Consider the following 16005-nt stretch of genomic DNA (forward strand, 5'->3'; position numbering starts at 1 on the left):
TAAATGCATTTCACCCATCAGACACTTACTGAGTTGTTCTGCTATTTGCAAGGTATTGTGCTAGGTACCTATGTATTAAAAAATTGAATAAGACAACTCTTACCTGCTATGAGCATATTTTAGTTTGCAGGGATGCATCAGGGTAACCAAGTGGCCATTGGACAGGACTTAGTAGTGTAACACTGTGGTCCTGGCTTTGCCACTAGCTATATGTATAACATGGACTAATGAGTCATCCTTTCTAGACCTCAGTAGCCGTGTATGAAGTTTACCGGCTTCTTCTCTAAGAACCTGTTTTGTTTTCTAGATTTCCTTTATGGACCATATATTTTGAAAAGTTGTATACTGAACTATGTATACAAATATTGAATAATTACTTTCCCATTTTAATTTTAAGACATTTAAAATATAGACATTTTTGTTAGCTTATTGAGGTGTTATCACGGTTAAAGAATGACTTCCATATTTTTTTTTGTTATTGTTGTTGGTTTTTTTTTTTGCGGTACGCGGGCCTCTCACTGTTGTGGCCTCTCCCGTTGCGGAGCACAGGCTCCGGATGCGCAGGCTCCGGGCGCGCAGGCTCAGCGGCCATGGCTCACAGGCCTAGCCACTCCGCTGCATGTGGGATCTTCCCGGACCGGGACACAAAGCTGTGTCCCCTGCATCGGCAGGCGGACTCCCAACCACTGCACCACCAGGGAAGCCCTAGTTTGAGCTATTTTTAAGTTTAAAATTACATAAGAGTAGAGCAAACACTTGTATTCCATCCGTCCCCCAGTGAGAGACTAACACTGGGTGATAAAAACTGTGCAAATCTCATGGCTCTACTTTCAGACTATATCTTGAATTCACACACATTTTACGAACTTCGCTGCTACCATTTTAGCCTTGGCTACCATCATCTTTGCCTGCATTATTGTAATAGCCTCCTAATTAGTCTCCCTTCTTCCTGCCACGCCTCCTGTGCCCGGATGTGTTGCTCACAGATCAGCCAGGGTAGACTATGCATGTGGGTCCCACTGTCTTTGAATTTACATATAGTAAAGTTCACTCTTTTTAGTGTATAGTACTATGAATTTTGACATGCATACAGATACATAATCAAGATACAGAATCATTCCATCACCCCCCAAAAGTCTCTAGTGTTGCCCTTTGTAGTCAGCCCTTTTCTATCCCCACTGATCTGTTTCTGTCCGTATAATTTTACATTTTCCAGAATGTCTTCTAAATGGAATCATTCAGTATGTAGCCTTTAGAGCAGGCCTTTTAGAATATACATCTGATCATTTTAGTTCCCTGATCAAAACTTTCCAGTGGCTTCCCATCGCATCTAGAATCCAATCTGAAATTCTTACCATGCCTATGAGGCACTTCCTGATCTGGCCCTGGCAACCGCTCCAGCTTCGTCTTATACCCTCTCCTCACTTCCACAGCTCCAGCAACATTGGCCTTCTTGCTCTTTCTTAAACACTCTAAGTATGCTCCCACCTCAGGGACTTTCTGCTTGTTTTTCTCTTTTCCTGGAGTGTTCTTTCCCCAGATTCTCCATGTCTCACTCCTTCATTTCATTCAGGTTTCTGATCAAGTGTCAGTTCATTTCTGCCTCCCCTCTACCCTGCTACTTTTTATCCTTGTACGCTACCTTATTTTTCTTCCTAACATTTATATTTGCCTAACATTATGTATTCATTTTTAGTTTGTTTATTGTCTGAATCCCCCTACTAGAATGTAAACTTCACAAAGGCAGGAACATCTTTTTGTTCAATGCTACTATATCCCCAGTGCTTGGAACAAAGATGCTCCGTAAGTAATGGTTGAATAAATTATCGGTTAGGCACATGGCTTGTGGGGGATAGGGGTGAGATTCTGAGCTAGACTCAGCCACTTGATAGGACAGCCATTGGTAGAAGAGGCTAGAGCTGCCCGAGGTCCAGGCTGGCAGACAGAACATGGTATTCAACAGGTATGAGACCATACAACAGATGGTAAGTTACTAAATGGGTTGTCCTGCGTAGAAGTAGAATGGGACAGTGAGAATGCTGGGAGTGAACAGTGTTTGTAGGTAGTTTAGGTACATGAGCAGTTGGCTTTAGGAAAGCCTCTAGGACACAGGTGTTCTTTGGAGGAGCTAAGTAAGGGAACACCAAGGGCCAGGCAGGGTCTCAGTCATGGGCACTTCTGTGTGGAGGAGCTGGCACCTTACCAAACACGTTGCGTGGCTACACAGCATAAGCCTGAGAGGAAGACAGAAGCCCAGAAGCAGAGCCAGTAGGATTAGTATATTCTTGGCTAGAGCTCTCTTCCTCTCTCCTGCTCAAGATTCACACTGGTCCTAGAGGGAAATCCTGGAATGGATGCCAGCACCTGGTGGGTACTGGTAGCTGCTTATTCACTATTTATTCAGTTACATAGTGGGCATAAAAAAAGTAGATGTCACGTGTTGAACCAAAAGGAATTACAGAGTCTGGGAAGCAGCCTCTTTTTTGTTGTTTTCTAAATTTGTGAATTTTGAGTCTGTAATTGTGTTTGGATTCAAGTATTTGTCTGGGATTAAACATCTTTTAGATTTCCTGAATTTATGCTTAATTTTATTCTTGCTCTGAATTTGTTTGATGTTAGTGATAATTATTAGTCTTCAGGTCTTTTTATGTATTTGATTATAAGAATTATTACTGAGTTCATCAACTCAAAGGTGACATCAATCGTAAAAACCACGTTTGTTTTATATACCACCAAGAAGGAAAAAATGTTGCACAGTGCATTTCTTATCACTTAAAATTTTTATTTTATACTTACCAAAATAGCTTTTTTAGTCTTAGATAGATAGACGTAGATATTTTTATCTTCTATAGCACTCCTGGTTTCAGCTAATTCTTGGTGTGTGAAAGGCAGTATTTTCTACATACATCTACTATAACACAGCTTTGTCCACTTTGTGGATTATTTTCCTTTTTCCTTTGGTTGTGGCTTTGCAATAAAAAGGTGGGTGGGGGGTATTGTGGTCAGTTCTTCAATAATGAATATTTGCTTCACCAGTAACAGTTTTACACACTGCCACTTTTCGTGCCTTTCTGCATACTCAGCAGTTTTTCCTCTGCATGTAAAACCAACAATGCATATACCTTCATTCAAACAATGACAGGACAAAGAGCTATGACCAACTTTGAACATGTAGGCAGCACCAACTGTAATGACCATCACCTGGCTGACGGCAGGAATAATATGCCGTCATTGTAAAATGCTTTCCGATTGTAGAGAGAGTAAAATGTGCATCTGGGTCTTCAGATTTAAGGGTACTTAGCTGAAGAAAGCTAGTTGTAGTGCAGGTTTCTATTCCTTCCTGGTTCTTCTTCCTTTGCCTCCTCACTTAATTGCAACAGTTTTATAAAGCTGTGTGCCCATTGTCTTCTCTCTTTACCATGTCTCCCTGGTCCCTATAAATTATTTGAAGGACTTTTACTGTGTCAAGATTTCCAGGTCTCCATCTCCATCCCTGTCTTCCTTCCTGTGCACCAGATACGGTTTTCTCCTGCCTCCCTGGACGTCTTCACGTCTCAAACTCTGTCTGAGGCCAACTGAATTCCTTAACTTTTTTCCTGATTCTGCTGTGTTCTGTATCCCAACTAATGGCATTATCCCCTAACAATCACCTCAGCTAGAAATCCTGGACACATTTGAGAATTTTATATTCCCCACGTCCTCACCACACCCAAGGATCTGTCACATCTTGAGAATTCTCTCTCAACAGGCCGTCGCTTTTCCATTCCTGCTCACTTGGCCCTCAGCTATTTATCAGTCTCGTAATACTTGTTGAAATAGCCCTCTGATTGGAACTTCTTCCTCCACTCACTTGCCTCTTCTCTTTATCCCTTTACGTTACTAGCAGGATAGTTAATCCTTTTAAAACATGTACTCCTGTCATCAAAACTCATTCCCCATTGCCTATAAAATAAAGTTTAAAATCCTTAACAGAGTATTCAAAGTCATATAGGATCTGGTTCCAGACTTCTTTACAGGTTACTTTTATATTTTGTCCTCCATTATACCCCGAGCAATAGTCATACCCAATTATTTGCTGTCCTTTTTGTCTGTTTGTGCCATTTCCTTTAGCCTAGAATGATCTTCCCCCTTATCCCAACAACTTAAAATCCTGTTTGTCCTTTAATCTCACATTAACTACAAATACAGGATTTTCCTTTTGTGTACCCTTAGAAGGTGTTTATATCATTATTGCCCAATTTTTTCTACTGTATTTATGTATCCTTGTAGTCATGTTTTTCCCATGGGAGACTAAGTTCTTTGAGAGCACAAATCAAATTTTATTCAATTTTTTATACTACAGCACCTATGACAATGCCTGTAAATGTGGGATGAGCTATATGTATATATTGAATTGATTTGAATTAAATTTTAAAATGAATTTCTTATTCATTTAATTATCGTTATACATAGTTTTAGGCACTATATAGAATTTTAAGAGATATAAGTATTTTTTTCAGATAGCTGTTTGGTTTTTCCCAAATAATCTCAGTTTAAAAATACCCATTTATTCATTCCAAAGGATAATTTCTTGAGAGGAGATAGCTCCCGTAAAGTTCAGCACCAGCAGCAGAGGAAACCCAGGAAAAAAACCAAGCCTCCTGCACTTACCAAAAAACACAAGAAGAAGAGAAGGCGTGGACCTCGTCGACCCCAAAAGCCCATTCCCCCTGCAGTTCCTCAGGGGAACCTCAGCATGCCCACCAGCGTCTCACTGCCAGTGGAGGCCTCTCACATCCGGTCAGTGGTGGCGCCAGAGTTTACGTCTGCTTTACGTGTTCTGATTGTTCTCAGAACATCTGGCTTCGTTTACTTTTCTAGTGTTGGAAGTAGGCTAAAGGAACCATTTGGTATATAAGCCTAGACCTTGTAGTTTTCAATATGATTTTTTACAAAATATCTGATGGGGTTAGATCTGAAGTAAAGCTTTTGATAACCAAGAGAGCAAATGCTGATATTGGGAATTTAATTGACTACTCTCAGATTTTTCTGTTTCAACAGAAATTCCATATATGTTCCAACAGAAATATTCCATCAGAAATCTGATGCATTATTAATTTTGTCAGGGGTAATAAGCATTTTGACCAGATGAATGAGGCTTCTGTTTCAGCTAAACATCCCAGTTTTATCTGTTTCATTTTTTTAAATTTATTTATTTATTCATTCATTCATTCATCCATTCATTCATCATTTATTTATTTTGGCTGCGTTGGGTCTTCGTTGCTTCACGCGGGCTTTCTCTAGTTGCGGCGAGCGGGGGCTACTCTTTGTCGCGGTGCGTGAGCTTCTCATTGCGGTGGCTTCTCTTGTCGCGAAGCACGGGCTCTAGAGCGCAGGCTCAGTAGCCATGGCGCCCAGGCTTAGTTGCCTCGCGGCATGTGGCATCTTCCCGGACCAGGGCTCGAACACGTGTTCCCTGCATTGGCACAGGCGAGTTCTTAACCAGCGCGCCACCAGGGAAGCCCTGTTTCTTTTTTTTTTTTTTTTAATTATTATTTTGACCAGATTTTAAATTCTACTATAAAGTACTAAGACACACTTGATATACCAAATTGTAATTCATTTTACTAGTGCACCAAATTGTCATTCATTCTAATTTGCAGTAAAAATAGTATCTCCAAATGGTTGTCTTCTCTTAATACATGGGTAAGCGTTGCAGAAGTGTGTAACTGCATATGGCGAGTTCTGTCGTTTTGGTTTCCGAATTTCTTCTCTTAGAGTAGGAAGGGAGACATTTTGAGTTAGGATTTTCCGTTTTTGCATCGACAGACTTGTCTTGGGGACACTGATGTGGAGGTCAAGTGGGGGGGGCGGGGCCAATCGTGTCGTCTTCCCCAGGAGCCCGTCCACGCCAGAGCTGAGTGCTGATGAGCTGCCGGATGACATTGCCAATGAGATCACTGACATTCCACATGACTTGGAATTGAACCAGGAGGACTTTTCAGACGTCCTGCCGCGGCTACCTGATGACTTACAAGATTTTGATTTTTTTGAAGGTATGGTCAATGTTTTGATTGGAGAAAACTGGTTTTTAAAATGAGTTTTTTAAAGGGGGAGGTAGCTTTTTTGAGATATGTTTGGAGTATCCCTCCTCACGTGTAACGTCTTTCGCCAGAGACAGGAAAGGTAAAGCACTGAAGCTGTTTTACTCTTTTTAGAAGGTGAGGCATGTACAGTTTTTAGACTGATATCCTAGCCTTAGTGGATCGGTAGGTTTGAGAGCTACGTTTATAACTTTGTTCCTTTACTTATTTATTATCTTTGGCCTCACCGCGCAGCACGCGGGACCTTAGTTCCCCGACCAGGGATTGAATGTGGGCCCGTGGCAGTGAAAGCCCTAAGTCCTAACCACTGGACCGCCAGGGAAGGCACCTACCTTCATTTATTTTATTTTATTTTATTTTTTTACATCTTTATTGGAGTATAATTGCTTCACAATGGTGTGTTAGTTTCTGCTTTATAACAAAGTGAATCAGTTATACATATACACCCTTCGTTTATTTTTGAACAAAGACATTTTAAATTTGAGTTTATTGAAACCTTTCAGAACTTGTCCTCATTTTAATACCCCACCATGTACTTCAATTGAAGTGCACTTTTCCAGAACAAAGTTGACTTAATACTGCCAATTCTCTAGTGCTTTCAGGGGAAATCTTTTCTACTCTTAGAAGGTTTCTTTCACCATTAAAAACTGGATATTTTGGGGGTGATTAGTCAAGTTGCTAACAATGGGTTTTTTATATTGGAAATGAAATCAGTGAGGCCTGTGACTTCCATTTTGTGAAAATCACTTAGAAATGGGAGAAGGATGAGAGGGGAAGGGTAGAGAGTAACGCAAAAGCATTTCAAAAGGTAACCTATGAAGTGAGCTGAGTGCTTGGTGTTGCGCTGAGATATGCACGTGAGTTCTGTATCGTAGGCTTCACAGCTGCCCTTCCAGCTGGAAGAGCCCAAGAGTAGAGGAGCAAAGGCGGCTCCTCCCACACAGCCTTTTGTCTCAGATCTGAACTGACTGACATGTTTTTCGTTTTAATGACGTTAATATAGCTTCGGGTAAAAACATACGTGAAATCAGATAGTCACCACGTGTTTTAAATTGGTAGTGCTTAGACTCCTAAGCACTGAACACTTGGCTCAGACGGATTTTGATAGTGCTGTAAACGAACTGAAGATGTGATTCAGGTTCCGGGACAGCTTGACCCCTCACACCTGTCCTGCAGCTGAATGTTTCACTTTTTTCCTTTCCATCCGATCCTTACTAGAATATTGTTACACATAATTCCGCTGTATGATTTTTGTGGTCTGGGGCGGTGAAAGCTCTGCTGACTGTTGATGGCTCTCGTTTACTCAGGCAAGAACGGGGACCTCCTCCCCACCACCGAAGAGGCCGAGGAGCTTGAGCGGGCCTTGCAGGCCGTGACGTCTCTTGAGTGCCTGAGTACCATTGGGGTGCTCACCCAGTCAGATGGTGTGCCCGTCCAGGAGTTGTCAGACAGAGGAATAGGGGTGTTCTCCACAGGGACTGGAGCTTCAGGAATTCAGTCCTTGAGCCGAGAGGTAAACACGGACCTGGGGGAGCTGCTGAATGGGCGTATAGTCCACGACAACTTTTCTAGTCTAGAGCTGGATGAGAGCCTGCTCCGTTCTGCTACCTTGTCTAACCCACCTACACCCCTGGCAGGGCAGATCCAGGGGCAGTTCTCTGCCCCAGCCAACGTTGGCCTTACTTCTGCCACTCTGATCAGCCAGAGTGCCCTTGGGGAGAGAGCCTTCCCAGGACAGTTTCATGGACTTCACGATGGCAGCCATGCCTCGCAGAGGCCGCATCCTGCCCAGCTGCTGAGCAAGGCAGATGACCTAATCACCTCACGACAGCAATACAGCAGTGACCATTCACACTCCTCGCCCCACGGAAGCCATTATGACAGTGAGCACGTGCCGTCTCCCTACAGCGACCATATCACCTCTCCCCACACAACATCTTACTCTGGTGATAACATGGCAGCTACCTTTTCAGCAGAGATGCCCATCATGGCGCAGCACTTGCTCCCAGCCCAACTTGAGGTGCCACTTGGAGGAGTCGTAAACCCCAGAACTCACTGGGGCAATCTCCCTGTCAGCCTCGGAGATCCCTCTCCATTTAGCAACCTTCTCGGCGCAGATGGACATCTTCTTTCCACTTCCCTATCCACACCACCCACCACTTCGAACTCAGAGACCACACAGCCTGCCTTCGCCACCGTGACCCCCAGCAGCTCCAGTGTGCTTCCGGGGTTACCGCAGACCAGCTTCAGTGGCATGGGGCCTTCTGCTGAACTGCTGGCCTCCACCTCTCCCAAGCAGCAACTCCCTCAGTTCAGCGCAGCCTTCGGCCACCAGCTGAGTTCTCACAGTGGCATCCCCAAGGACCTGCAGCCCAGCCACAGCTCAATAGCGCCTCCCACAGGCTTCACAGTGACAGGTGCCACAGCTACAAGTACCAATAATGCGTCTTCTCCCTTTACCTCCCCTAACTGAGCGTATCTGTGTGCTTGCAGGCAGGTGGGGAACCTGGTGTTTTCTATCTTGTTTTCCTCTTTATCACCCCTCTCCCCTTTTCCTAAAGAAGATTTTAAAAATAACAGATGGGGACTCGAGGAGAACTCCCTTTTCCAGTTAAGCAGGTTACCCCACAGTGGACCTCGCTTCAGTGTTCACGTGTGCTCCTTCGCACTGGTGCTCATTCCCTCCTGGCAGGTCCACTCTCCCCCAGTGGTTTCCTTAGTGGCTCAGCACAGTGACTGGATAGAATCGACTTTTAGCAGCAAGTCCTAGAAGTGAAAGATACCTCAGATTACCAGTGCCCTTTACTATTTCCTAGTATTCAGATCAATGCTTTCCATTCTAATACCAGGTCTTTACATAGGTGGTTCTAAATGGAATGAGCCTATTCATTGAGTTCCTGTGTAAGAGATGGCAAGTGGTGTGTAGAGGCAGATCAAGGCTCTGACTTAGCACCGACTGCTAAACATCACATGAGGCCAGGATTCCATTCCTAATTGTGATCATGTTTAATTAAAAAGAAAACAATTAGTCTTTTAACTGCCTGTGTGTATGTGTGCACCCACGCGTGTGTTTTTGTGCAGGGCAGGAAGCAGCTGTCCCATTGTTATTTTTTTTTTTTTCTTTCCTAATGAGTAGAAGGCTCTTCTCCTTTCCCACATCTCACAGCCCTGATAAGGTTGGTCATTCTTTCCCACTGAGTTAACTGACTTTCCTGAATGGAGAAGGGTGGTGGTCTGGTGGCGTGAATAGCACAACCCTTTTCTGCTAAGTTAGCCCAGAACACAAAAAGCTGAATTCATGTCAGTGCCCTGCAGATGTCGTGAAAAGCTTGCCTGGAGGGACTGCAGGGTTGCTGCGATTCTGAGGTCTGGTGGTTGGTTATATTGCCTTTTTAGACATGCATTTGTTTCTAAATCCCTCTTCCATGGAATATATTCGCAAGATGTAATTAAAATATTTTGATGTGAAAAGCAGGATAGGTCAGATAGGTTTGGAAAGATGGGATCTGTGAACTCCTTGATCCATCTTTTGCTTTTGAATTTTTCATGTTTACAGTAGTGATTCTTTGGTAAGATTTGTAAAATGTTGAAGACACTTGTAGAATCAATGTACCAGTTGTGAAGTGATGTGTAATATCTGAAGGATACACATTTTAAAGTTTCTTTCAAAGCGGAATATGGAAATTAGACAAATTTTACCCACCCTTTGGTACTTTTAAAATAATTTAAGTATTTAGGTTTAAGTTCGGGGAAATTTTTTTTTTTTTTTTAAGTACCAGAACTTTAGGGTTAAAAATCCCATTGGATAGTTTAGTAAGTTGGTGACTATGAAATGAATATGTGAGGTTTCTTTTTACCTGCCTTCTCCCCGACCCCCGATCCCCCCGCCCAAGGGTGGAATTAGATTTTAAAGGCATCTGTACTCTGCTTTTGCTGAGAGGTTTCACTGTCCCTTGAGATACCATTGGCTATTTATACCTGAGTCTAGTCTAATTTACATATATATATTTTAAGATGAGTAGAGAGAACATATCTATTAATGATGGGATATAATAATTCATTTGTCAGGGAATATTTGATCTTAATTCCTTTTCAATAGGTAAAGATTTGGATGTATTTTCCTACTTCCTATATGTGTGCTCTTTATGCCGTGCTAATTCTAACCAGTCCCTTCTTTTGAAAGCTTTCCTTTCTCTGCTTTTTAAAGGAATGATGGTAATCAGCAGGCATTATGCAGATAAAACGTGCCTGAGATTATGGAGGGGAAATGTCACATGACTGTATGAAATCATTATATGCCCTATTTTGTATTTATTGAAGTTTCTTTTTGTGGGCCAAAAATATGTTTGTAATATATTTAGTTTTTTTTTTTAATCATGATAATTGATTGGAAGATTTATTTTTTAATAGCTTTGCCTTTTTTGCAGATTGAGAAATGTCTAAATTATAAAATTATGTCACAAAGCAAAATTATATTTGGTAGCACCGTAAATTTCTATTCTGAAGGGTGAGAAGAGATCATCTGAATATTTTTCACCTGTGAACCTATGTTAGTAAGCTTTTTTATTTTAATGTACTATAATGAAATGATTATGAGTAGTTACCTCTGCTCAAAAGTGTCATTTAGTTTGCTAAACTCTTCACATCCCGTTATAATCATCACGAGATAACTGTCCATTCCCAGTGATTTGATTCCGTCTCCATTGTGTACTAATTAAAGGTTGTAGCAGAGCAGCCCATTGACTTTCTTTTTTATGGAGGTAAAAGTGGTACATACACATTGACTTTCTCATCAGCCTTTCTTTGACAGTGAAGGGCAAGTCATGGGACGTTGATCTGAATTTTTCTGGCTATTTGTCCCTTGTGGTAGCTGCTTAAAATTCTTCAGTTATCAAAACTGAGTTTGCAGTAAGTTGCACATTTTATTGTTTGCAATTTTCTGTTTTCTGTGCATTTTTAAGCCCTTTTCTGCTTTCTGCTAAGGAGGCATGAAATGATCAGGAATGTTGCCAGTTACAGCTTCACACCAAAAACTTTGAGTAAATTCATTTTTGTGTAGATGCCCACGATGATAGCTGAAGGAAGGGCACCTGTAGAAAGTACCAGTGTAGGTTTGAGGAGTTAGCAAAAAAACAAATTTTTCTTCTCGTTTCGTCTACTTCAAAACAAATATCCGAGCTTGCGATTTGTTTGTTCTTGCTGTTTCTTGTGAGTCCCTTTTTGGAAGAGAGAAGAACATCTGTGAACCCAGAGATATCTGTTATGTTGTTCTTTCAGCTAATGGAGCAATTCTAGTCTATTAGTAGGTTGGCTATTAATATGTAAAGAAAGGAATGAAATGTCTTTTACTCCAGAAATATGAAAATCAGTGTCTTTTAAAATAGCACTTATTCTATAATAAGGCAATACTGGAATCAGAAACAAATTTTATATAAGGTTCTATCTAATTAGGTGGATACTAGCTTTCACTCTAGTGTTAAACTCATGAGAAATAGTGGCAAAGAAGGTTCACTCTGTTTCTGCAGTACTTTGGGACCATTTATAAAGGCCAGTTAGATTGTGTCAATGTGATTTAATTTACAGAGTTGCTGCAGTTAATGGATACATTCTGTGCTCTGAGAATCTGAATTCCATTCTAACGTATAATATTCACTGGCTGTGATCTGTAGCATCCGAAGGAAAGATGTGTTTTTCTCCTTTGCACCCTCTGCATAATTGTTAGTATTATTTTAATTAAAGTACTTAAGACATTGTTTTTCTTCTGTACAAATGGCTTAGCAATTTGCACATCTGGGTAGGTTATGTAGTTAGTTAACAATTCGCAATAGTAAATAGCAATTACATTTAACCCACCAAGTGACAGACTATGCAATGGAAAAATTTTCTAATTATCGTCGCATAGCTTATATGGCAAAGGATTATTTTCTCTAGTAACCTACCATGTGAGATAGAACTGCTTCATAAATGACTTCCTGAGCAATTTCATGTTGGCAGGCAGTACGGCGTGTCTAGTGTCCTTCCATGAAAAGAGTATAATTTAATGAGAAGCAAATAGTAGGTATGGAGATAAAGTTGGAAAAAAATTTTTTTCTTTTCCTTAAAATTGTAGTTTATTGTCTTGAGCGGTTTAAGGCTAACGAAAGCTAATACTTTATCTTTGCCAAATAGTTATTTATAAGATTTATTTCTTAAATAAGCCCAACCTCTCAACCGCAAGTTAAGAATCATCACTTTCTGCGACTAACACTAAAGCTTTTCCTTATCAGAGCTCGTTCTCAGTCAGTGATCATGATCCACAGAGGCAAAGACAGTTCTTTGATTTGGAAGGAAACAGTGTCCGTGATACATGCAGATGCCCTAGCTGTACAATTTGCTTCTTACATGAAGAAATTTATATTTCTGTTGACCTTTACTGTTGGGCTTTTATCATTGGGCACTAGAATTTGAGCCTATGTAGGTCACACCCATCCTGTGAGTTCACTGATACCTGCCTGCAGTCCTTCCTGTGCCCCTGCATGGTGGGAGTGGTGGTGACGGGTGGTAGCTTCGTCGGCAGTGCTTGTGTGGGGCACGTTGCCTTTTCTTCCCGTTAGTTCAAAAGATTGCTGTGGATGGTATCGCAAGAAGACGAGGATGTTAACACCACCAGGCGAACCAGTTCAAGTTTTATAGGGTTAGAAATTCCTTTAAATTTTGTTTAGGTGTCTCGTTTCCAGTTTCTTCATCCTTTTTCTTTTTAGCCTTCTTTTAACATTCTGTTAAATTCTGTTTTTAATCTGGTATATATAGAATAATACAGTGGTCTTTTAAATGGTCAACAGAACTCTGCAGTTTAATGAGGCAATTTAAAGGATTCCCTGGAAGAAAATGTAGTCATACCAGATCTTTCATCACAGACACCTACATCGCTCCAAGGATTTTTTCCTGACAAGAAATATATTTCTTGAGGATGGGGTGGAGGGGGGTGGTGGGAATATATATGTGATAGAACGTAGATTTTTTTTTTTTTCCTCTCAATACATTGAAAACAACTGAATTTTCATGGGCATTCTATAGAAAAGTAAAACAATGTAATGACTTCTTAATATTCTGAACTTTATAAAGCTTTCCAATATCATATTCTGGAGGGACCCGAAATCCATGTTCAGTAGAATAAAGTAGCGTTTTTTAAATGCCACCTTTCAAAAGATGTGTAGTAAGATATCAGTGAAGGACATAGTTGGATATCCGTTAAGCATTTTCTTCTTTCCTAACCAGTGAGTTAGGAAAGAAAACATAAAACATAAATGAATAATTATGTCTCTCCTAATGACCGGTGTCATTAATGCGAAAATTGTGGGTCAAACTTAGCCTTATTTCTAAATAGCAAAAATTCTCTTTTCACTCCAGCTCTTATTTTTTGTTAGCTTTCCTCTCTGCACTGTGATACAGAGCAAATAAAAAGAAACATGGCATTTCAGAGAGAAAAAAAGAGAGCAAAGTTGGAATGACTTTTTTTACCCCAGGTTCCCAAATCTTGGGGCTGTTTGGCTACTTTTGAGTGGCAGGGTTTTGGTGATCTGAAGTTCAGCCCAAAAACAGTCTTATTAGAGACCCGGCACTGAAGTGTGTACACACACACACACACACACACACACACACACACACACACACACACTCACACACACTCACACACACACTCACACACACTCTCTCTCTGTACTGCTCCTGGCCTAAGAGTAATAGAATCTTCTTCTTTCACTTGGTTTTTGTTTGTTTTTTTAAGCTGGGGACCACTGAAGTAAGCTCTATATGCACCCAAAGTTACCCTTGGAAAAATTTTCAACATGCCGTGCAGAAGGCTCTAATGCAGCTAAATGCCACCCTTGCTTTTACTTGGGGAATAGACTGATTTGCCCTGAAATGACTCCACCCTGCGTTGTTGAGGTACAGTTGGCTCCAGCCGAGGAGTGTGGAAGGGATGGGAGGTTTGGTGCTTGTGACGGTGTCTTCATCTGCTCCGAAGGGTTGAATCAGTTCCTCTCAACAGTGATAGTTCTTTTCACTGTATAGTGTTGAGTATGTCTCAGGGATTCCTTGTGGAAATTAGGGCAGTTTTTAAAATAAGAAAATAGTTTTAAAAGAAGCTAAAGGTGACTCATCATTGAAGAGAGCGCAAGAAAGAGAAAACATTTGGTTTCGTAGCCCACGGTGTCTTGCATGGGACGCTTTTCCTTCTCCTTCAGGCTCTCATCTCAGCCTCAGCATACAGAATCCTTTCCCACCACGCACAGCTTTAAAACTTTTATTTAAAAAATTTCCTTCCCCAATGAGCTTTCAGAATACTTATTGTAGATTTTAAGAGAAAAGGTATATTAATTTATACTATTAACATCACCTCATAAATTATAAGTTTTATACTAAAGCTGTATTGAGTGTAATGAATTATGTTGCCTATGTGTTTAATAGCTAAAAAATTATATATGAGCTTTTTTTTTTTTTTTTTTTTTTTACAAAACAAACTAGTGAAGCACCTTTTTACACTGGATCTCTGCCGTGTCAAGGTGTATAGCTATCCTTTGCTACCTTGCAGATATATAAAATAAAAGGATATCCTGGGGCCTCAAAACATAGAACACCTTTAGACCATTTATTACTGCTCATAGAACTGTTGAGAATGATGTCTCTTTAGTAAATGATCTGTGGTTTACACTTACGATGGCTAGAAGCTTAGTTACAGGGTAAATAGAAATACATAGATCAAGTAAAGCTCCCAACTACTGTAGCTGGAATTTGTAAACTAAGTTTTTAAAACCTCTTTTATTTCCTATGGATTTATTCTTTAATTACAGTTAAGTTGGGAAGTAAAATAGAGAAAATAATAAATCTAGATGTTCTCAGTGTCTTATTCAGGAACTTTTTATCCCTCCTCACTAAGGAATTCCCACTGTGACTTAAAAATAGAATTAAAGTACTTGTGTGCATGTATATGTCTGTGCTTTCACACACATGCAAAAATATACATTGGGGGCACGTGTGTGAGAGAGATGAATGTGTGCTTAGGTCAAAAGAGAAAAAGGTAACAATGTATAGTAGAAATATGATTTATTTAGTTGAGGGTATTGGAGTTACTTTCTCATCGTCTCTGTTGTATAAATACACCAAATTCTTGATTATGTTATGTTAAAAGGCTAGCTCTGATATCATGTGCATTTTATTTTAACCTTCTGATTAACTTATGCTGTGTTTTTAAAATGACTCAAGAAACAGCAGGTTCTAAAGACCAGCCTCTCACTTTTGAGAGTAAAAATAAGAGAAACAGACCTGGACATGAGCTGTGTTTATCTATTGGGGTGATGGGACCAGAGATCAGCTGAACCTTTTTTATGTTAATAATAGATTTCTTCATCTTCTGAGTTATAAGATATTATTGATCACCTTTTCTTGGTGAAATTTTAAGAAAAGTATAGGCCTTTTATAAAGAATGCCATTTTTTAAGGGGCTGCTTTGTTTAAAGAGTTGGTGGGATCATTTCACCATGAACATTTCAAAGCTGGGTTGATTTCAGTTATTTCCAAAATTTAAAAAAAAAAAAAAAGTTACTCAGTTGTGTTGTTATTTATGAAGTTAGCATGCCCCCCAACCCCCATATTTTGGCTATACGAAAAGTTATGCTACCCTTGACTATTTACCTGATTTATCTGGAATTTAAAAAAAAATACATTCCTATATTTTGAGTTTTGTCTTTTTGCTATACATTCATTACTGAAGTATCTGGTGGTCTAAAATAGTCAAAGCTAGAGTTGTTATTAAATGCTCCAATCACATTTATTTTTAATATTAAAAAATCATATACTTTGAAACATGTCAAAACAACTTCTAATAATCCATCTGAGTTTGTAGTTACCTTTGAAGCCTCATTCATCTTAGATAACTCAAGACC

General features: G+C 40.2%; 1 protein-coding gene across 3 annotated transcripts in view; it reads left to right on the top strand.

The window, feature by feature from the left end:
- Positions 1-9100, top strand: part of INO80D (INO80 complex subunit D) — a 61388-nt gene extending 52288 nt beyond the window's left edge. For all 3 annotated transcript variants that reach the window (XM_027123288.1, XM_027123278.1, XM_027123297.1), the window contains 3 exons: positions 4562-4779; positions 5878-6035; positions 7391-9100. In XM_027123288.1, coding sequence (XP_026979089.1) covers positions 4562-4779; positions 5878-6035; positions 7391-8556 — 1542 coding nt within the window. In that variant the 3' untranslated portion in view covers positions 8557-9100. The remainder of the gene's footprint in view (positions 1-4561; positions 4780-5877; positions 6036-7390) is intronic.
- Positions 9101-16005: the final 6905 nt, after the last annotated feature.

Source organism: Aethalodelphis obliquidens, unplaced genomic scaffold (assembly GCF_003676395.1).
Source record: "Aethalodelphis obliquidens isolate GAN/ISIS:26980383/991018 unplaced genomic scaffold, ASM367639v1 scaffold2, whole genome shotgun sequence".
Classification (NCBI taxonomy): Eukaryota; Metazoa; Chordata; class Mammalia; order Artiodactyla; family Delphinidae; genus Aethalodelphis; species Aethalodelphis obliquidens.